We start from the raw sequence: 21,348 nt of genomic DNA, 5'->3' as shown, positions 1-21,348 counted from the left end.
TGCATATCTGTGTGCTTGTACCACAAGCACAATAATGGTACCAGAGTCGAGCATCCTCAGAGTACAACAAACTGGAGGACCCCACCGAGAAGGAGTGGGTGGGGAAGTATGGGATACCATGGTCTGTTGTTTCCTTCTTTGGAACACTTCAGAAAATGGGTGACCATGTTAATCTAGATCTTTGTAAAGAAAGGAACACCATTAATTGCATCCTCTACTCTGAGACTGAAAATACAGAACAAGGGCCCTGGCCAGGTGGCTCAATTGGTTGGAGCTGTCATCCCATACACCAAAACTGTTGCGGGTTCAATTCCTGATCAGGACACGTAACTGGGTTGCAGGTTCAAACACTGGTCAGGGCGCATGTGGTAGGCAACGGATCAATGTTTCTCTCTCCCTTACTCTCTCTCTTAAATTGATGAACATATCCTCAGGTGAGGATTTTAAAAAAATATGGAACATGGAGCAGATGCTTGATGTGCAAGTCCAAAACCAACCCAACTAATGTGGTGGTGCACATGGTCCTTTTATCCTCGTCCCAGCCATTAAAGAAAACAAATACGATGACAAGCGAAGCTTTTCTTCCCGTGTGTCTGTCTTAGGCTGGACGTAACATGCAGGACCCAGAAGCAAGTTTCTTTACCTTTGAGCCTTGTCAGTGATGTTCACTCTCATAGCTTAGTTTTGTCTTCTAGAATGCAAACATGAGGAGACAGCTGTATTGACCTTTTTTTAGGAAGCTCTACTAGTTTCTTGAGGCCATTGTAGCAATTTTCACAAACTTGGTGGCTTAAAATGAGAAATGTATTCTCTTGCAGTTCTGGAGGCCAGAAGCCCAAAATAAAGGTGTTGGAGGCTCTGGGGGAGAACTCCTTCCTTACTTCTTCCAGCTTCAGGTGGTCCCAGGCATTCCTTGGCTTGTGGCCACAATTCTCTGCTCTATCTTCACATCACCTCCTCCTGTCTCTGGTTGTAAATCTCACTCTGCCTCTTGTATAAGGAGGAGAGAGAATCATTGATTGGCTGCCTCCTGCACGCCCCACACTGGGGATGAAGCCAGCAACCCAGGCATGTGCCCTGACCAGGAATCGAACCGTGACCTCCTGGTTCATAGGTCAACACTCAACCACTGAGCCCCATCAGCTGGGCCACTCTTTCTTTTTATTTACAGAGGTTTTTGTAAAAAAAAAATTTTTTTGATTGATTTGAGAGACAGAGGAAGAGAGAGAGGGAATCCTATCTAGTAAAGAGGGAATATGCAAATTGACCATCACACTGTCACAAAGATGGCGGCACCCACAGCTGAGGCGGGGTTTCCATATCACAAGATGGCTGCACCCACAGTGGAGGCTGAGTTCCCATAACGAGCCTTCAGGCTCGATCCCCAGAAGGGGGCTTGCAGGAGGCAGCCAATTGATGTTTCTCACTCATTGATGTTTCTATCTTTTGCTCCCTCTTCCTTCCTCTCTGAAATCAATAAAAATACATTTAAAAAATAAAATAAAAACGTATTAAAAAAAAAAAGAAAGAAAAGAGTGGACTTAACCTTGGCAGGGTAACTCGGTTGGTTAGTGTCCTCCCAATATGCCAAGGTTGTGGGTTTGATCCCCAGTCAGGGCACATACAAGAAGCAACCAATGAATGCATAAATAAGTGGAACAACAAATGGATACCTCCTCCTCTTTCCTTCTCTCCTCCCTCTCCCCCCCAATAATCAATTTTAAAACAATTTTAAAAAATAAAGAGTGGTGCCCTGACCGGTTTGGCTCAGTGGATAGAGCATCGGCCTTCAGACTCAAGGGTCCCAGGTTCGATTCCGGTCAAGGGCATGTACCTTGGTTGTGGGCACATCCCCACAGTAGGGGGTGTGCAGGAGGCAGCTGATCAATGTTTCTCTCTCATCGATGTTTCTAACTCTCCCTCTCCCTTCCTCTCTGTAAAAAATCAATAAAATAAAAATAAAGTGTGGCCCAGATGGTGTGGCTCAGTGGTTGAGCATCAACCTATGAACCAGGAGGTCACAGTTCGATTCCCCGTCAGGGCACATGCCCAGATTGGGGGCCCGATCCCCAGTGGGGGGCGTGCAGGAGGCACCCGATCAATGATTCTCTCTCATCATTAATGTTTCTATCTCTCTCTGCCTCTTCCTTCCTCTCTGAAATAAATAAAAATATAGTTTAGGGTGGGGCAGGTGTGGGCTAGAAGGGGTCAATGGGGAAGAAAAGGGGACATCTGTAAATACTTGCAACAATAAAGAGTTTTTAGAGTAGTGTGATTTCAAGAAACTAAATTTGTATATTTGATGTTTTTCTTTTTTTCTTTAGCTTGAGAGTAACCAGTAAGAGTAAGGAGTCAGGGCTTTCTGACCTCACCAGGCCTCGGTTCTGCCATCCTGACTGTGGGCACGTCAACAGAGGCAAGCGCAGATTTACCTACGACAACTCCGAGCTGGAAAAGAAGGTCTCGTGCTGCTCTCCTCCCCCAGACTACAACTCAGTGGTCTTATATTCCACCCCGCCTGTCTAAGGGGTGACAGCCTGATTTCTAGAACCACATGCATACTTATACCCCCAGAAAACGAGCTTCTGCCAGTATTATACACATAGAAATGTGCACCTCTGCCTTTCCGCAGGGGCTAGATGCTGCCTGTGATTTTAACAGTGCTTTTTTCTTTTGACTAACCAGACTGTAACCCCCAGATAAATAGAGTAAGAGTGACAAGTGAAGGCCAAACCCTCATTCAGTGTGTTAGAGAAATTCTTTCAAGTCCAGAGACTTCCTGCTCCTTGCCCCCAGGCCTCGGGCCTGGACAGTTCAGGAGACACACTGACCATGGGCGCAGCACCCAGGGACGGCAGCCCGAGCTGGCCTACGCAAGCCCAGGGCCTCCAGCAGACATGGCTGTGAGGAGGAAAAGGGAAAAGGGAGAAATAAAGAAAAGAGAAAACAGGACAGAGCGCAAGAAGGGAGAATTTGAGCTGGACCATATGGAAGGCGTGGGAGAGGGCTACCAACAAGGACACTGAAGAGGCTTTCGAAACCCTACCTAACCCACTCCATTTGAGAACCCAGCCAGGGAGCCAATAGAATAGAGGGATGAGGGGACTTTTTCTGGACTCTGGGAGGCAAGAAAAGGACAACCACTTTTTGAAACAACAAAGCATATTTTAAAACATGAGCTACAGGACTGGTTCTCTGTCCATTCCCACATATGACACATTTTTTATTTCTGTCACTGAGGCTGTTGCTCAGATCTGAGCCCACACTGCCGGCCCCTCTAGCAAGTACACTGAATACTTACCCGGAGCTAAGCTGGAATATTAGTTCAGGGCATGTAGCATATTGTTCGTAGTAAGCTAACTGGAACGACTGGTCTGTGAGGGTTACCTGTTGGGCTTAAAGCCCCATTTAAAAAACATCAGGTTCTATTTTGAGTGTTAATGTATAGTCAAGACACTTAACTCAATGTTTTGCATTTGCCTATTTTGTACAGTTAGTTATAAAAGGAAGCTGGGGAGAATGAAAATGCCCCAAAACAAGGGCAGAAGGAGTAAGAAAGGTGAGGCAGAGTGAAAGCCCTCTCTGTGCCAACCAACCACCTCACTGAGACAGGCGGCCCGGAGGCTGTGATGGGGATTCCACTCTCCAGTCTGTCTCCTGGGAAGGCGTGTGAGAGCATTAACCAAGGTTTATTAAGCACTTTATGCTCCTTGAGGAAAAAGGTGATATGTAAAGTATTTCTGGAATTGGGACTCAGGACATTAATCTGCCATCAATAGGAGAAAAGCCTCTTTCACCTGCTTTGGCCTTGCCTTGGCCTGAGGATGATGGCGAAGGGAACAGGTGCGCAGGGCGCCCACTCCCCAGGCTGAAGGACTGGGTCTGCAGCGGACTCCGCCTGATGCTCTGTGTTTAGAATGTTTAGAGCCTGTCAGAGCTGGGCAGGCAGCAGAGAAGACACGGTTCCCTTGATGCAGGCAACTTAACTGTAGAACCTGGAATATAATAGCAGCATCCTTCCCATGTCACAGTCTTGTTTCAAGGTTCTTTGTATGGAGAGATGGGGACTGGGCACATCCCCAGCAGGCCAGTGGGAGCTCCCACATGGCTTTGCAGGAGGGGCCTCCGGCCAGCAGGGAGTCAGGCCTCTCCACCAAGCCAAGGCCCAAGAAAATCAGGCTAGAGGGGGAAAGCTTTGTTCTTCCTCTTCTTTACCGGAACAGAATCTCCAGGGACAACTGGCAATAGTGTAAACCAGGTAACCAAGAGGAGGTTAAAAACAGGGAAGGTAAAAGAAGACCTCAATCCATTCTCTAGTTTTTTTTCAAATTAGATAAGGACCCAGCAATTAGTGAAAGTCACGGAAAACCTTAGCCATATGCATTATGTCCTGATTTTAATGATCTCATTCTTAATCATTGAGACCTTAATAATACCACCTGGAACAATCTATTATTGATGCCAATTCCATTTTTTGAAAGACTCAGGTTTGTAGCCTATGTGAGTCCATCCATCCAAAAAGGTTCCATCTGGAGTCCCGGCACGGACAGGAAGACAGGAGCTTGCAGCAACGTGTGGTGGGGTAGTTGCATGCTGCTTGCCACAGGCGAGTTCATTAAAACCGCACTGAAAACTGAAACACTGATTAACTGATGATGATATTAGATCATCTGTCACTTATGACAAAAATGGTTGGCAGTGGCAAGGAAAGAACCAGCACCGCTTTTAGGATTTGTGAGATAACGTATGTGGAACCGCACAGGTGGGAGGGGACAAATCATATGCAAGTGTAGGTCTCGTTTAAGAAATGATGCCCACACCTTATTTGAGCCCACGCAACAGATCTGTCCAAATCCTGGAAAATGTTACGTAGGCCTTCTAGCTGTGCCTTACTTCCCAGCCTGGAAGAATGTCAAACATTAAACTTATTTGCCAGCCCCTTTGAGCTAAAGGAAGAGCGCGTTTTTGACTGTCAGTGATAGTAACTATATGTATATATATGCGTGTGTGTGTGTTTTGTGCAGAACTATTTAAGGAAACTGGAATTTTAAAGTTACTTTTATACAAACCAAGAATGTATGCTGCAGATATAAGACATAATTTGGTCCTTTATATCTAGTCACTATGAATGTATTTTATATACTATCTATCTTCATTTAATAAAGTTAACTTCCAAAAACATCTATGTATTTTCTTCCTAATCTATCTATCTATCTATATATATATATATATAAAAAGAGGTAATATGCAAATTAGGCAGGGACTCCATAATGGGTCACAACTAGACAGGAAGAGGTTGCGCGCGCAAGTGAGGCCCGGAGCTGAAAGAGACAGAGGCAGGGGGCCTGCCTGAGCCAGCACAGTGGCCCCGGAGTGGACACAGGCAGGGGGGCTGGGGGACGCTGCAAGTCAGGCACAGGTCCCAGCCCCCTGCGGCGCCGGTCTAGTCTGACTCCCGTGGCGCCAGCACTGCGTGAGTCAGGTGCGGGTCCTGGCCCGCCCCCAGGGTGCCTCCTCGCATGACGGGAGCGGGGCGTCTCCTCGTGCGATTTCTATCATGCACTGGGCCTCTAGTTTGCTTATAGATGAGAACAGGAGTCATAGGTTTCCCCACGGGTGGGGAACTGAAGTTCTGCGAGATCTCATTAAACCAATCATAAAGCAGCACAAAAGCAAGCACTGCTAGAGGTAAAGAGCTTTCTCTCAACACTACGCAATGGCTACTCTTAACAATCAGGACACTGCAAACAGTAAATTAAATAAAATCCAACTAGGCAGACTGCCCAGAAAACTAAATACTAAAATGAGGGAGATCACAAGTAAAACATACAGAGTGCTGGCTGCAGACAAAAGTGCCCTCAGTTTAAAAAGAGGCAGGCTTTTCCAAACACTAATTTTCAGCTAATAAACAATTACTATAACTAAAGAGGGGAGTGTGTATGCCTGCGCCTGTGTGTGTTGTGTGTATTAGAGGTTGTGTGCAAGAAACCATCCTATAGTAATAAAAGCCTAATACGCAAATTGACCGTTGCTCCAACACACAAGATGGGCACCCCCATGTGGTCAAAGATGGCCACCCCTATGTGGACACAAGATGGCCACTACAAGATGGCCAGCAGGGGAAGGCAGTTAGGGGTGACCGGGCCAGCAGAGGAGGGCAGTTGGGGGCGACCAGGCCAGCAGGGGAGGGCAGTTGGGGGAGACCAAGCCTGCAGAGGAGGACAGTTGGGGGTGACCAGGCCAGCAGGGGAGGGCAGTTGGGGGGGACCAAGCCTGCAGGGGAGGGCAGTTGGGGGTGACCGGGCCAGCAGGGGAGGGCAGTGGGAGGGACCAGGCTTGCAGGGGAGGGCAGTTAGGAGCAATCAGGATGGCAAGGAAGGGCAGTTAGGGGTTACTGGGCCAGTAGGGGAGGGCAGTTGGGGGCAACCATGCTGGCAGGAGAGGGCATTTAGGGGTGAGCAGGCCTGCAGGGGAGGGCAGTTAGGGGTGACCAGGCTGGCAGGGGTGGGCAGTTAGGGGCAATTGGGCCGGCAGGGGAGCAGTGAGGCATCGATCAGGCTGGCAGGGGAGTGGTTAGGGGGTGATCAGACTGGCAGGCAGAAGTAGTTAGGGGCAATCAGGAAAGCAGGCAGGCGAGCAGTTGGGAGCCAGAAGTCTTGGATTGGAGAGGGTGCTGGCTGGGTTGAGGGACACCACCCCCATGCACGAATTTCATGCACCGGGCCTCTAGTATATTTATATAAAAGCCTAAGCGTCTGTGATGACCAGACGACCAGTCGTTATGATGACACACTGACCACCAGGGGGCAGACACTCAACACAGGAGCTGGCCCCTGGTGGTCAGTGCACTCCCACAGCCAACCTCGCGTAACCAGCCAACCTCCCACGGTCCCTCCCGCCACCCCCCCCCCCCCCCCAGGCTGGCTGGCCCCAATTGGCCCCATCAGCCTCATCGACCCTGATTGCCAGTCAGGCCGAGGGACCCCACCCATGCACGAATTTGTGCACCGGGCCTCTAATACAAAATAATTAGGCAAAAGCCCAAGACAAGAACTTCCCTAAGAAAAGTACACCACCCCTAAATATTCTTTAATTTTGTTTTATGGATTAAATCCTAGGAAGAGAAATAAACAATTCACAAATCACTATCAACATAGAATAAGTGACCAATAACACATTGTCTTAGGAAGTGGTCATACCATCACCTTCCTAATAACATTATAAGGAACTAGAGGCATGGTGCACGAAATTCCTCTCCAATCTGGGACTGCTAGCTACTAACTGCTCGCCTGCCTGCCTGCCTGATTGCCCCTAACTGCTTCTGCCTGCCAGCATGATCGTCCCCTACCCGCTCCCCTGCTGGCCTGACACCTAACTGCTCCCCTGCCGGTTTGATTGCCTCCAACTGCCCTCCCCTGTAGGCCTGGTAACCCCCAACTGCCCTCCCCTGCCGGCCTGATTGACGCTTAACTGCTCCCCTGCTGGCCCGATCACCCCCAGCTGCCCTCCCCTGCTGGCCCGATTGCCCCCAACTGCCCTCCCCTGTATGCCTGGTCGCCCCCAACTGCCCTCCCCTGCCAGCCTGATGGCCCCCAACTGCCCTCTCCTACAGGCCTGGTTGTCCCCAGCTGCCCTCCCCTGCCAGCCTGGTCGCCCCCATCTGTCCTCCCCTGCAGGCCTGGTCACCTCCAGCTGCCCTCCCCTGCTGGCCTGATCGCCCACAACTGCCCTACCCTACCAGCAATCTTGTGGCGGCCATCTTGTGATGATGTCATGTGAGGACGGTATGCCACCTAGGCTTTTATTACATAGGATTAGATTGGAGGGAAAAGACCTGCTTTCTTTGGGAAAAAGGCAAGGAATAAAAAAGAAGCTAAATGACTAATCTCAGTAAATATATGGTTAACTAAAGAGGACAAGAGGCATTTTATTTTCAAAACTTTATAATTCTTTAAAAATATTATTGGTTTTCATAATACACTCACTCATTTAGGCAAATGATTTGAAGAATGCTTGAGGAATTGGGGTCATGTCATAGTTTAGAAATTTTCTCATGACTCTGGAAACTTACAGTTCATTTGGGAATAGATTTTTTTCCTTTCCTCCAGCAGAAGAATAGCCCAGTAAGATTTATTAGAGTCCTTGGTGTTAAACATATTACCAGACTTTTGGATTTCACAGGCAAGGATGTTTTTCAAATATATCCTGGATCCCAACACAAGGATGACTAGCTTTCTACTTTTTGAGTTAAAGACATTTAAGGGCAAAAAAAGTAAAACAAACCAAAAACCAACTAGATGCTATTAATGTTCTATTTCTTGAGCTGGATACATAGTTGTGTTCACTTTGTGATAATTGCTGAACTATATGCTTATTTGCAGATTTGTATGCAATTCAAAAACGATTATCTTAAAAATACCATTTTAAAAGGAGTAAGGGCTTACTTTCAGACTAAAACATATCAACGTTACGTGCCAACAACTACTGTAAGTACTTTGGAGGAAAAAACATTTAATTTTCAAAGCCATCCAATGTGATAGGCACTATTAGTAAACCCTTCATGTCAATGGGAAAATTGAAGTAATCAAAAGAGAACTTCAAAATCCCATCATCCCACCTACCCTCCTCCAGCATCTGTGCTCATATGCTCTGCCTTCCCTTATGAACTCAAAACACATGCTGGGCAGTCGACCCCTCCTCTCACCTACACAAGGACACTCTCCAGCAATCCACCACTGCCTTATCCCCATCCATGTCCCCTTCCACTGGATCAACTCATCTTAGGAGGAGTTACATTCTGACGTTCCCCTTCAGCTACCACCCCATTCCTTCACAGCAATATTCCTTGAAAGAGCTGGTTATATTCCTGTTTCAGATTCCTCCCCTCCAGGCACTTTAAGCCCCCTCGAGCCCAGGGTTCACTGTCAGACTCACTGAGACTGCCCTTAGCCAGGTTATTCATGAACTTCACATTGTTAAACCCAATGGCCCATTTTCAGCCTGTCTTTCTTGAACCATCAACTTCACCTTTATTCTTAAAAACACCTAAATACCTTTTAATTTTGATACCAGGACATCACACATTTCTTCCTATCTCACTGGTCACTGATGTCTCTCTTACTGGTTTCCTTTTCTCTGACCTTTGAACATTGTTCCTGTTACCCCAGCACTCTGCCCCTGGACTTTTCTTAGTCTACACTAACTGCATCATCTCAGCCAGGCTCAGGGCTTTATGTGACATCTGCATGACAATGGCTATAAGTTACATTTATGGGCCAGATCTCTGCCCTACCCTCCAAAGTCATGTGTATGCAAGTGCTAAATTGACATCTTTGGATCCTGTGGCAGCATCTTCCAAAGATAGCTGCAGCAATGTCTCCCGAATCCCACATGACCTTCGACAATGTGCATTTGTCACTTCCCCATTACATTCCTCTTCCTGAGAATCAGGGCTGGCTCTGTGACTCACCTGCAATCAACAGAATGTGGCAGAAATGACCCTGCATGACTCGGAGGCCAGGTCAAAAATTTAAAAAATCCTATGCATTTTCCAGTCTTTGGGTACATTCGTTCTCCAAGCGCTCCCACTAGAGAGCCAGGCACCATGTGTGGACAAGCCTAAGCCACACGGAGGCCATGAGCAGGTGCTGCCCCTGCAGTGCCCCACGGAGCCCAGCCTTCACCATTCAGTTCAGGTGCTAGATCAGCTGATTTCAGCCCCCAGGAAGTTTCCCAGCTGAGGCCCAAACATAATAAAATAGAGAAGTCATCCAGCTGTGCCCTGCCCAAATTCCTGACCCACTGTATCCCTGAGGATAATAAAATGGTTGCTTTATGCCATTAAGTTTGGAGTTGCTTATAACAAACCAGAACAAATGTGTACTAAACATCTCAAACTTAACAGGCCCCAGACCAAACTCCCAGTTATCCTTCCTCACGTCCCCATCCTCCCTGTCCTCTCACCCCCAAACTCTGTTCCTACAACAGTCTCTTTCAGTTCAGTACAACCCTCCATCCCATCAGTAGTGGACCAACACCTTAACAGTCATTTCGACTTCCCACTTCCTTTCTTCCTTCACATCCAATAAGTTAGGACATCCAGTGGGCTCTACCTTTAAAATATATTCAGCATTTAGTCATGTCATCCCACCTCTATTGCTGTCACCCCAGTCCAAATCTCCATCATCTTTCACTTGAAATACAGCAATAGCTTGCTAACCAGCTGCCAAAGTAACCCTTTTAAAACGTTGTGTCGCCCTGGCCGGTTTGGCTCAGTGGATAGAGCGTCGGCCTGCGGACTGAAGGGTCCCAGGTTCGATTCCAGTCAAGGGCATGTACCTTGGTTGCGGGCACATCCCCAGTAGGGGGTGTGCAGGAGGCAGCTGATCAATGTTACTCTCTCGTTGATGTTTCTAACTCTCTATCCCTCTCCCTTCCTCTCTGTAAGAAATCAATAAAATAAAATAAAACGTTGTATCATGTTATTCTGCTCCAAATCCTCTTGCAGTTTCCCCTTTCACTGGGAGTAAAAGCCAAAATGGTCTTAAAAGGACCTATAAGACACTACTACCCACATTACCCTTCTATCTTCACTTCTGACTCACTCTACTCTGCCCACATGGCCTTCCTGCCATTCTTCAAATACTCCTGGCACATTTCAGGACCTGGAATTCTTTTCCCTCAAATTCTGCATGGCTGCTGGCTCCTTCACTGTATAAGTTTATGCTCAAATGTGAGCCCTACACACAAACCATGCCATTTGAAATTCTATCACCACCACTATACTCCCCACAACTAGAGTAGCAAGATTAAACACAGGATGGACAGTTACATTTGAATTGCAGGTAAATATTTTTTATTGAATTCATTGGGGGTGATATTGGTTAATTATATAGGTTTCAGGTGTACATTTCTATAATGCACCATCTGTATATTATATTGTGTGTTCACTACCCCAAGTCAAGTCTCCTTCCTTCATCACTTATGCCTTTAGCCCCTTCTACCTCTCCATCCCTCTTCCCTCTTGGAATCCCCATACTGTTGTCTGTATCCATGAGTCTTTCTTTTTTTTTCTTCTTTGCTTAACATGTTAAGTGCCCAGCCTGTTTTGTCTTCCGGACGGGAAGTACAGTGTCAGTCACCAGTGATTGAATGGCGCTTAACGTGTTAATCCCTTCACCCTTTTCACCCAGGTAACTTTTTAACATACCTATGTCCCACACAATACATGAGAGATACCTACGCTAAAAAAATTATGATGTTTATCTATAATTCAAATTCAACTGTGTGTTCTATATTTTTATTTGCTAAATCTGGCAACCTTACCCACATCTTTACCCTACTTTCTTCTCTTTCCATAGCCATTATTTCCTCTTAACATACCATATATTTAATCTTCTTCCTGCTGTAATAAAACTCTATAAAAGCAGAAATTTTTGTCTGTTGTAGTCAGAGTTGTTCAGTTGGTTCCCAAAACAATGCCTAACATACAATAAGCATTCAATATCTAGTTCATGAATGAGTGAATCTAAATCCATTCAACTGCGGCACTGAGCGGGCAAATGGCTTACCCAAGGTCACAGAGCTCTCAGTGGTAGAAGCAGTATTTGAACTCCGGCAGCCTTGTTCTAGCAAGCTGGTTTCTTAACCACCATGCATACTATTTTAAAGACATGCATTTTTAAATTCTCTTTCCTCCCCTCCTCATCCACCCCATTTATGTAGGATACTAGAGGCCCGGTGCATGAAATCGTGCACTGGTGGGGGGGGTCCCCTCAGCCCGGCCTGCACCCTCTCACAGTCTGGGACCCCTCAGGGGATGTCCGCCTGCCAGCTTAGGCCCGTTCCCATGGCCTAGGCCGACAGTTGGAAATCCCTCTTGCAGTCAGGGACAACTTGCTCCTTACCGCCCGCCTGCTTGCTGCTCCTTACCACTCAGCTTGCTGCTCCTTAGCACTGCCATGGAAACAGGAGCGGCTCCTGCCACTGCCACTGCGCTCACCAGCCGTGAGCCCTATCTTTCTGTGTAGTTGTCTGTGGGCCAACTGCTCTCTTCCTTCTCATTTGGGATGAGCAGCATTTGAGGGCAGAGCATGCTGTCGTGGAACACAGAGGGCTGCCTGGAGCTGAGGGGAGTGGCTGGGCCCATGGGGTGAGAGGTGGACACAGAGGACGCTATCTCACCCAATGTGGGGCGGGCTGGCTGGCCTTCATCTGCCTGACCCCCCCAGGGAGGGACCGAGCAGGGTGTCCGCCTCTCCATTCTCCATCCTTCCATCTGTGACACCTGTCACCCTTGCCAGGCCTCCCCCAAAGTGAGTTCAGCTCAATCCCTGAATGTGAAAGGGCACGGGGGGTGGGGGCCTCCACTCCAGTGCCCCCTGATTCCCAGCGACAGGACCTGGTCTCAGGACGGTGGCCACAGCTGCAGAACATAGATCTGTTTCAAGAAAAGTCGGGAATGCAGACTTTCGTATGAGCCCCTATTCCAAAAGGTTCATTCACATTGTGGCAAAGACACCTTCAAGAGTAACATAAGTGGGTAAAGTCAGGGCCAAACCGGGCCATTTCCTCACCCAATCTCTCTGAGGCGCGTGGACAGAACCAAGTCTCAGCTTTTCGCAGGACACTTCTGGGGTTTTTTTAAGCCTAAAGAACAGTAGTCTGTCTCCATTCTTGTTCTTTGGGATTTTTTCATCATCGGATAAAAGGATACATACATTGGGGCAATCCTCTAGATACAATATTCCAGTTGCACCCATGTGATGATGACAGCACCCCTCAGAGGGAGGGAGCCGACAGATGGGGAGCAGGGAATTCTGAAAACCAAAGCGATGACAGAGATGCTAAGCCTTTCCTTCACGCATCTGACACCCCTCCTCAGGCGGCCTGCAGGCCGGGCGTCTGCTGGACCTTTACCACTTGATGTCCTGGCAGGCTGCCCTGGGCCCTGCTAGGCGGTGTGCAGGGCAGCCTGGGCCCGGGGGGAGTCGTCCCAGCCACTCCTGGTCCAGCTCCTGCACATGGGCGCTGGTCTCCGGGGCCACACTGGGATGGCAGCGTAGATGCCTTCCATCTGCCACAGCAGTGCCCTGTCTGCATGCCGTCGTCCGCCTGGGCCTGGCCCCTGCGGCTTAGGCATCCCCGGCGCAGGCCAGGACCTCCACGAAGTGGCAGGGGAGCTTGCCCCTCTACAGCTTCAGGACCACTTCTGGATGTTCCGAAAGCCGGAAGCAGCCTCACAGCGTAGCAGAACCTCTTCGTCCCTTTCAAGGGTGACCTCCTGGCAGTCTCTGTTCCTCGGAGTGCAGTAGGTGAGCACCCCACGTCCTCATTGAACAGCTCCTTGACCATGGGCCTGAGGATGTGCGCCAGGGACCGTCAGAGCTGGCACCCTCGTGGAGCCTCACCTCCTCCTCCTTCACGTCTCCAAACAGAGTGTCCACGGCGGCGTCATTCAAGGCGAGGTCGCTTTGCTCCATTATCTGGATAATTTCACCTGAGGTTAACACGCAGTCAGCACCCTGGGACCTATGTAAAGCTGTGGGAACATCTTCTCAAAGGGCCTCCAGCTTCTTGACATAACACAATGACGTGGAAAATCTTGTCTGGGCACAGGTTCTGCTGTCTGGTGAAGTAATCCTTCACCAGAGAGCCCATGATCTGCTGGGGAGACTTAGCCGTTCAGAGGTGGGGGTGATGGGGTGACCCAGCACACGCTCTGCATATCGGACCCAGCCGGGGCAGGCGGAGGTCAGCATGGGTAGCCGGGGCTCTTCCTCACGGTGCTGGCAGTACCGACGCACAAATTCCTTCTGACTCTCCAGGATGCTGAAGTCCGCAGCTATCTTCATGTCAAAGACAGTGCACCCCAAGGCTTTTGAGGAAGCCACAGAGCCTTCTGGATGCATCAGGGACACTGAGGCTGAATTTAGCAGCAAAATAAGGCAGAGACTGAGGACACACGGACACTGCCAGCACCTTGTGCTGTGAGGTATCACATCTCTTATTAAGGTTCAGAACACGGAAGAAGTCCTTGGTGTTCTGCTGAGAAACTTGGACTCCTTCCTCTGCGGTCACACAACTGTCACACGCCAGGCAGTCACTCAGAAACATCTTGGCATTGGCCAACTTATGGAATTTTCCCTTCTCTCCGATCTCCTGAGCCGGACTCGGGACGTTGACTGTGGCATTCTCTTGGTCATCGTTTTTGTGTGTGTGTTTTTTTCTCAAAACGTTACAAAGTTTATATGAGTATAACATACAAAGATGCAGCCTCCTTTGTAGGCACAGGGAAGGAAAGGGTGGTTAGGTAAGGCACACGGAGCTGCAGCAAGCACCAGCTGTGGGGAGGGCTTAGAGGGAGAGAAAGTTGGCACTGGGACTGAGGCCCTAGAGCCATTGCTGGGGAAGTAGGGATCCCCTCTGAGTGCCATGTTCTGAGGCTGAACTAATTGGTCAAGCTGAGGCAGAGGTGGGTGGCCATCAGCCATCTTTAGTGCTGTTTACCCTTTCCCACCCCAGCTCTGTTGTAAAAGCCCAGAGCCCTGGATTCCAAAGGCCCCATCCAGAGCAGAGGCCCTGGAAGGGGTGAGAGGAAGTGAGTAGGCACGTTTGAAAGCCGATATGCCTGTGTGCTGAGGGCTGGCGGAGACAGAGGTGAGAGGTAGCTGGGGAAGGGCTCTCATACACACCCTTCTGTGGGAGCCACAGTGGAGGAGGCCAGGGGAGCAGGGTAGGCATGGGGCACCATGGCCCAGCCTCTTAGGCATCTCTGTCTATTCTCTGCTGTGCACATGGAGGAAAGGGCTGCCTCTGAGGAGGGGCCAGGCCAGGCCAGTGACCACCTTGAGTTCTGGCTGAGGGGATGGTCCTCACCCTGAGATGCTGTCTAACTAGTGAGGGCAGAGGGCCCAGTGCCTCCTCGCTTCTCCAAGAACATGTAGTCAATGAGGAATGTGGCTCCCAGCACTACAGCCTTCACTCTCACGTCCAGATCCACGGGAAATGCAAGCCCAAAGTCATCTGCATCCGGGAGAGCTTCTTGGAGCAGCACACCCCCCGCCACCCCAACACACACACCACCACCACTGCTTGCTGATGCGGCCCACGCTGCGGGACTCACCCGGAGTCGTCACCTCAAAGTTGGTGTCTGCCACAGCCACAGGTCCGGCAGGGCCCCACCACTCGCAGGATCCTATGGCGATCGGCATCTTGAATGGAGAACGTGGGAGGAAGGGAGGCCAGGTCTGCAGCACATGGCCAATGGTGGTGCCTGGTGGCCACTGTACTTCCATCTCTCGGTCCCCGGAGTCCACCAGACGGACGTGAAAGGGCGGGCGGGCCCCACAGCCCCACAGCACAGACGTGCACAGCAGTTGCTCACTTCAGCGGCCTGACCCAGGGCTGTCCAGCCCAAGCGCACTTCATATCTGTTACTTGTCTCCCAGCCTAGGAGCGTTTCCACTCGCGCAGCTTTCTGGTGAATCAGGATCTGATCAATCAGCACCAAGAATTCAAGGCCAGAAGGCACCCCAGGCAGTGGCAAGAGGGGGGCAACAGGCCCCAGGGCACTGGGGCCGGGTGAGGGGAAGAGAGCGAAGCTGGTCGCAGGGGCAGGCACATGGGCAGGCACTGGCGCCGGTCCGGGCCCAGGATGCTGCACCGGCTCCGGTACCCAAAGGTCACAGGGTAGGGAGGAGGGGGCGCAGGGGTGTAGCCTGTGGGGGCAAGTATCCTGCCATAGGAAAGGGATGAGGGTTCGCGGGTTGTCACTATACCGGAAGCTTAGTTCTAGAAGTGGAGGCAAACTCGGGGACAGCCTGACAGACAGAGACAGACACAAAGACCAACAGGCAAACGCGGCGAGGCGGCTGTGCCAGGCGCCTGCCCAGGGTCTCTCTGGCAGCACCTCTGACTCAGGGAGAAACCGAGTGTCAGCGGGCGGGGCAGGGCACCTGGGACCCTGGATTCCCTCTGGGGTTTGCAGAACCGCCCCCTCCCTTTGTTCTCCCATTCTCCGAGGGCGATCAGACCCAGGGCGCGGCCTTGTGGGAGGTTTCCTGACCCCTCTGCATCCCCCCGGCTCACCTGAAGCCCCTAAAACAGTCAGGGTGCCCAGCGCTCAGAGGCTCCCGAGAGTTCGTGGAGGTGGGCCCTTGCTCATGGTTTTTTTGGGGTTTTTTTTACTACATTACTTCCCTGTGCAGTGATCACACGTCATCTGGGGCAGGGCGGGCGGCGGGGGCTCGAGTGACCTGGAGGAGGCACGGGGAGAGCAGTCACTGCTGGTCGCCCTGGCGCTGCTGGCGGTATCCTTTCTTCCTTGTGGAGCGTCTAGGGAGGGGAGTTTGAGGGTGGGAGGACCAAGAGGTCTGCCTTTCAGCCGCTCCCTCGCCAGTCAGCCAGTCACCGCTGCCACTGATTGATCAACTCCCGCTCCCTCAGCTCCCTAGCCTGTCCGTTTATTTAGGTTGTGATGGCACCTGGCTTTTTATAGATTAGGATTTTACAGATGGGTCCCTAACCATGCACTTGCTAAAGGGGGGTAGGGAAGAGATTACTGTTTTTGACCATTCCGGGCACAGGAGATGAAAGCAATAAAGCTGTAGTATCTCCATTTGTCAGAGTGTATCAGATGTAACATCAGCCTAACTTTAACAGCATTTTTAATGTTTTCTCCTAAGAAATTTAAACCTTAAAGATCCCTAAACACATCCTCAATTCTGAGCAGACTAGTCTCCCTTCTTCATGAACCCACAATGATCAATTTTAATTTACATGATTCCATGGGTTTTTTCAAGATCCTTCTACACTTATTCTCTCCCTTAATTCCTAAAGCCAACTGACAGTTCCTTCAGCTGAAATTAATCCCTTTCTTTACTCCAGTTTCCCTTCACCTGTGCCTCAAGTCCCTTATCACTTTCTATTCTGTACAGTATTTTTTCAACTCATTTCAAACGTACAAAAAAACCCACACACACACAAAAACCCACAACACTCCGTACCCAGATTCAACGAATGTTAACATTTTACCATGTTTTTTTAATCTACCCTTATCTTCTGAACTAGAGGCCCAGTGCAGGAAACTCATGCACCAGTAGGGTCCCTTAGCAGCTGCTGGCTGCTGCCCGGGTACTCCCTCCCTTCCTCCAGCCAGCCCTGCCTTCTGGTCGAACTCCCGGACAACTCCCAGTCCAGGGGACAATTTGCATACTACACTTTTATTACATAGGACAGTGCTACTGAAGGACTTGGGGGAAGAGACATCCTTCACCTATACAGTAAATTAGCTAAGGACTGACAAGACTGGCTATATATCATTCCCATCCTTTCACATAAGTGGGTCTTCTCTCCAAAACTTTGCTGTAAGCCATGTAATATATAAACATGTTTGGGCACAACTATACACTTTGTAAGTACCAAGTACTCATATTTGCATTTTTAGTGCCTAGAACAGATCCAAGTAGACATTTAACAGAACCTTGATAAGTCAATAAATCTACCACCATTTCATCCAAAGACCAAAATACCTCCAAAACAGAAAGGAAATCATGAGCCTTTTAAATTCCTATCATTCGGCAATTCATCTTTTTATTTTTTTAATCTTCACACAAGGATATTTTTTCCATTGATTTCTAGAAAGAGTAGAAGAGAGGGAGAGAGAGATGAAAGGGAAGGAGGAGGGGGAGAGGGAAACATCGATGTGAAACACACTGAATGGTTGCCTTCTGCACATGCCCCTACAGGGGCTTGGGAACCTGCAACTTAGGTATACGCCTTTGACCGGGGATCAAACTTGCAACCCTTTGGTCCATGGGCTGACGATCTAACCACTGAGCAAACCAGCCAGCACCCAATCATCTTTTCAAATAAACTGGTAACAATAACAAAAAAGTCGAGTTTCTTTCTGCAATTCTTTATTAAAAATACTGCTGTACACAAAGAGATTGAAAACAGGATTAAAGATGAATAACCCATATTGGGATCATGACATTAGAACTTAACATACTGGTGCTTTTTAGGGAAGTTGCTGACATCCAAATCACAGAACCAAGGTCAAAAGCAAAATACAAAGGTACCCTCAAAAATATTTACAATGAAGTAAATACACTAACAGAATTTAAAATAGGTACAAAAATTTGAAATGACCAATGCTACATGATTTCAAAGGTTGTCCTTTCTGTGCTTTTAACTATCATAACAGGAAGGTATGGACGTTTATATCCTTAATTTGACTATTCTCAAACATTAAAATCTTCCTATTAATTAAAAAGACTAACTTTTAGACAACCTCTTAAATGGAATTACACTATGGAAAAGAGGGCTCCCCCAAAAAACACCTAAGCAGAACTAAGAGTTCTATTGAAAACCATTCCCAATAAAAACTAAATGAAAAATAAATATAAAACAAAGCTTAAAAAAATATGTATTACCTGACACCAACTGTTTTCAGGCTGATGATATTTATTCATGAAAACTTATCAGCTGTCTATGTCTTATATTCAAACCAAGTCCTGAGGTTACTAGGGGCTGAAGCAAACTAGCATTTATAACACAAACATTCTCGGGTTTGTGATTTGAACCTGCCTTGCAGAGGGGAGTTTGCTGGTCTATACAGAATGAGAAATTCAAGCCCTATTTTACCCCTGCCCTTCCTTAGCTTTCACAAAACATTGGTCCACAAATTAAATTTTCAAAAAGTTGCCAGACCCCAAAACGAAAATAGATGATCCCCTTTCATTTTCAAAGAAAACAATATTGGAAAAAAATCTCCAGCCTGCTTATAAATTAAGCATTTCATATTTCTTCTAGAATACAAGTAGTTCTTTTTTGTACAAAAGAATTACAATATGATTTGTCAAAAAACATATAAAAAGACAGCTGCTCTTCCTCAAATACATGAGCTTATGATAAAAGACTTTTGCATGTTAATGTCTCCAAGTTCCTGTTCCTTTTACATAAAAAGAACATTACGGTGGCAAATGTTAATTATCATTTGAATATTAAACATTATGTTTTTAAAATCCATCCAGATCAAATGCAATCATTGATTTTCTTTTTAGCAACTGATGCTACCACAGGTGGACTCACTCGTTACAATGTGAGAAGCGTGTCTCTAGTCTTCAAAGCTTTCAGGTGAAGAGAGGTGCTTTTCCTTGATGCAAATCTCAAGGCAGAGAAAATCATTTTAAAGCTTATAAAAAGTGGACAGAGAAATATTAAAAACTTCTCTGAAAACTACAAATATGTATAATCATTAAAATTGAAGACCACAACATCGGTTGCAAGTGCTTGGAAGTCTTTCCTGATCTTTTGAGTTTCCACATTTTCTTCATAGTTGCATGGTGAGCACCCAGTGCTAGTAAAACATTCAGTGCTGGGAAAGGAGATATACAGTCTTCATTACTGTTTTTTAAGAAAGAAAATTCCTATGTATTTGGCAGTCTTCAGTATCAAAGTATAAGTATTTCATTAACTAGAAATTCCATGAATACACAAGTTTGGCGACAACTGCATGTCCAAATATTAAGAAAGGTAAGAGGAGGAAAATTCCAAACTTTTGAGATTGACTTATTCAGGAATATCCCACATAGTTATTATTAAAAGCACTATGACTTTGGGCTAAGCAGTGACTGCAAAGGCACAGCAGATTGTTATCCCTCCAGATTCAGGCTATAAAACTTCAGAAGCTCTTGATGCCAGACCACTGCTGTGTTTAGCTCACCTTCTGAAGAGTCTCTGTGTCTGTATCCAGTGTAAAGTACCATAATAAAGCTGTGGTTTAAAGAACAAAACTTTATACAAAAAAAAAGCAAACTAGAAAGAAGCTAAAGCAATATACTCCTGAACTTCAGGCCTTTAACACAATTTCCTAATGTTTTTTCTATTTAAAAAAGATTGCATAAATGTAAATGTGTCTGACTAGCAGGAAACACCATTTTTACAAAAGGCTCTGGTTGAATTTGGAGCAAAAAGTTCTATGTGCTCCTTCAGTTACTGTTTATCCAATCTTTACAGAAAGGATTTAGATCAAGTAATAGGGGAATTCATATCTAACAATTCACTGATATTTCTCTTTGTGTGTTCTTTAAAAACAAAACAAAACTAAGATCTCAATTTGAACCAACAGTGGGTGGCATATAGAGCTTGTATACAATACTCTTACAAGAATTAAGCGCTACATTGAACTGTGGAATTATTTACCTGGTCCATTACATTATTCAGGGCAACCCAACCCCAAAAGAGCAAATTCTGCAACCCTCAGTGACAAAAATGCTGTCCAGCATTGTTTCCAAAAAAATATCCTTGCAAATAGAGTCCCTTAAGTATACAATGTGGCAAAAGTTCAAAGATCAGAAAAAAGTCTTTAAAAAATTAAAATTAGTGCATATACAAGTGGAAAAAACCAAAGCTGGAACACCAGTCGCCTAATGGTGCTCCTTAATCTAAAATAAATTCTTCACGGATTTGGCCCCAATGGCAGCCACAGCTCTAAGATGATTGAAACATTCTTCCTTTCAAGTAACAGTGTACCTGACTGAAATGCAAGCAGCTTTGCTCATCTTCTGTTTGTTTCCCAGATGTGAAATGAGATGATGAAAACAGTTCAGCTGTAGTGCAATTCGCTATAGGTTAAGTTCCTCAGCCATGTCCTGCGTGCTGTTAGCAAATACTACAACTGGCCATTGGCAGCTGCAATCAGTTCTTGAAAAGTGTTTTCAAAGCAGCGCTTTAAGTCACTGTAAGTCACCACAAGTACACTCTTCTCATCTCTGGAAATGAGGCTTATTTTTTCTGGCACACCAGCATCTAACTGAAACAGATACATTAAAAAATATGAAGTTCATACCATGCAGAAGATTATCTACTTTATCTACTTTAGGACAACTTGCAAAGATGATAAACATTTCAAATTTTTGTCACATTTGCTTCTGGATATACATAAATACTTCATACCACCAATCAGTAGGTACACACTTTTAGCTCAGACGCTTTTCACACAAATGCTGCCCTATTTCTCCCTATCTTTCATGCTTTTTTCTAACTGCTTGTATTATACAGTATAACTTAATGATTCCCTCAATATCTCCCAACTTTTTTGTATCACAATTACAGTGCAATGAACATTTTCATCTACTTAATTTTTGTCTTCTGTAGAATTATTTCCTTAGGAGACTTAAAAGTACACTGAATCAGAAAGTATGAGTAATTTTATAGCCTATTACATACAGCCAAATTGCTTTCCAAAGTATATCAGACACCATTGACTTACAAGTTGTGCCAATTTAGTAGCAACTCCGTATCAAATGAGTGCCTTGCTGTTTTAATTTACATTATTAACATTAC

At 47.0% G+C, this 21,348-nt stretch overlaps 2 protein-coding genes and 2 pseudogenes across 11 annotated transcripts in view; 1 reads left to right on the top strand and 3 right to left on the bottom strand.

Moving 5' to 3' along the window:
- FLT1 (fms related receptor tyrosine kinase 1) overlaps positions 1–2,640 on the top strand; it is a 208,018-nt gene extending 205,378 nt beyond the window's left edge. The window contains exon 30 of the mRNA XM_079773671.1: positions 2,325–2,640. Coding sequence (XP_079629797.1) covers positions 2,325–2,526 — 202 coding nt within the window. The 3' untranslated portion in view covers positions 2,527–2,640. The remainder of the gene's footprint in view (positions 1–2,324) is intronic.
- Positions 2,641–12,952: 10,312 nt separating this feature from the next.
- On the bottom strand, positions 12,953–14,262 carry LOC307101125 (nuclear prelamin A recognition factor-like; annotated as a pseudogene). Its single transcript has one exon. The product of its transcript is annotated as a nuclear prelamin A recognition factor-like (transcript).
- A 245-nt stretch (positions 14,263–14,507) lies between these two features.
- LOC307102388 (phospholipid scramblase 3-like) lies at positions 14,508–15,743 on the bottom strand (annotated as a pseudogene). The gene has a single exon. The product of its transcript is annotated as a phospholipid scramblase 3-like (transcript).
- A 2,107-nt stretch (positions 15,744–17,850) lies between these two features.
- Positions 17,851–21,348, bottom strand: part of PAN3 (poly(A) specific ribonuclease subunit PAN3) — a 161,990-nt gene continuing 158,492 nt past the window's right edge. For 2 of the 8 annotated variants that reach the window (XM_079775195.1, XM_079775196.1), the window contains one exon: positions 17,857–20,815. In XM_079775195.1, coding sequence (XP_079631321.1) covers positions 20,675–20,815 — 141 coding nt within the window. In that variant the 3' untranslated portion in view covers positions 17,857–20,674. Of the gene's footprint in view, positions 20,816–21,348 lie in introns of all 8 variants that reach the window. The other 6 variants (XM_079775199.1, XM_079775198.1, XR_013813711.1 and 3 more) reach the window with 5 other exon arrangements.

Source organism: Cnephaeus nilssonii (genome assembly GCF_951640355.1).
Source record: "Cnephaeus nilssonii genome assembly, chromosome: 6".
In the NCBI taxonomy this organism is placed as follows: domain Eukaryota; kingdom Metazoa; phylum Chordata; class Mammalia; order Chiroptera; family Vespertilionidae; genus Cnephaeus; species Cnephaeus nilssonii.
Note: the sequence above shows the minus strand (reverse complement) of the source record. Positions and strands in the feature narration are given on the sequence as shown.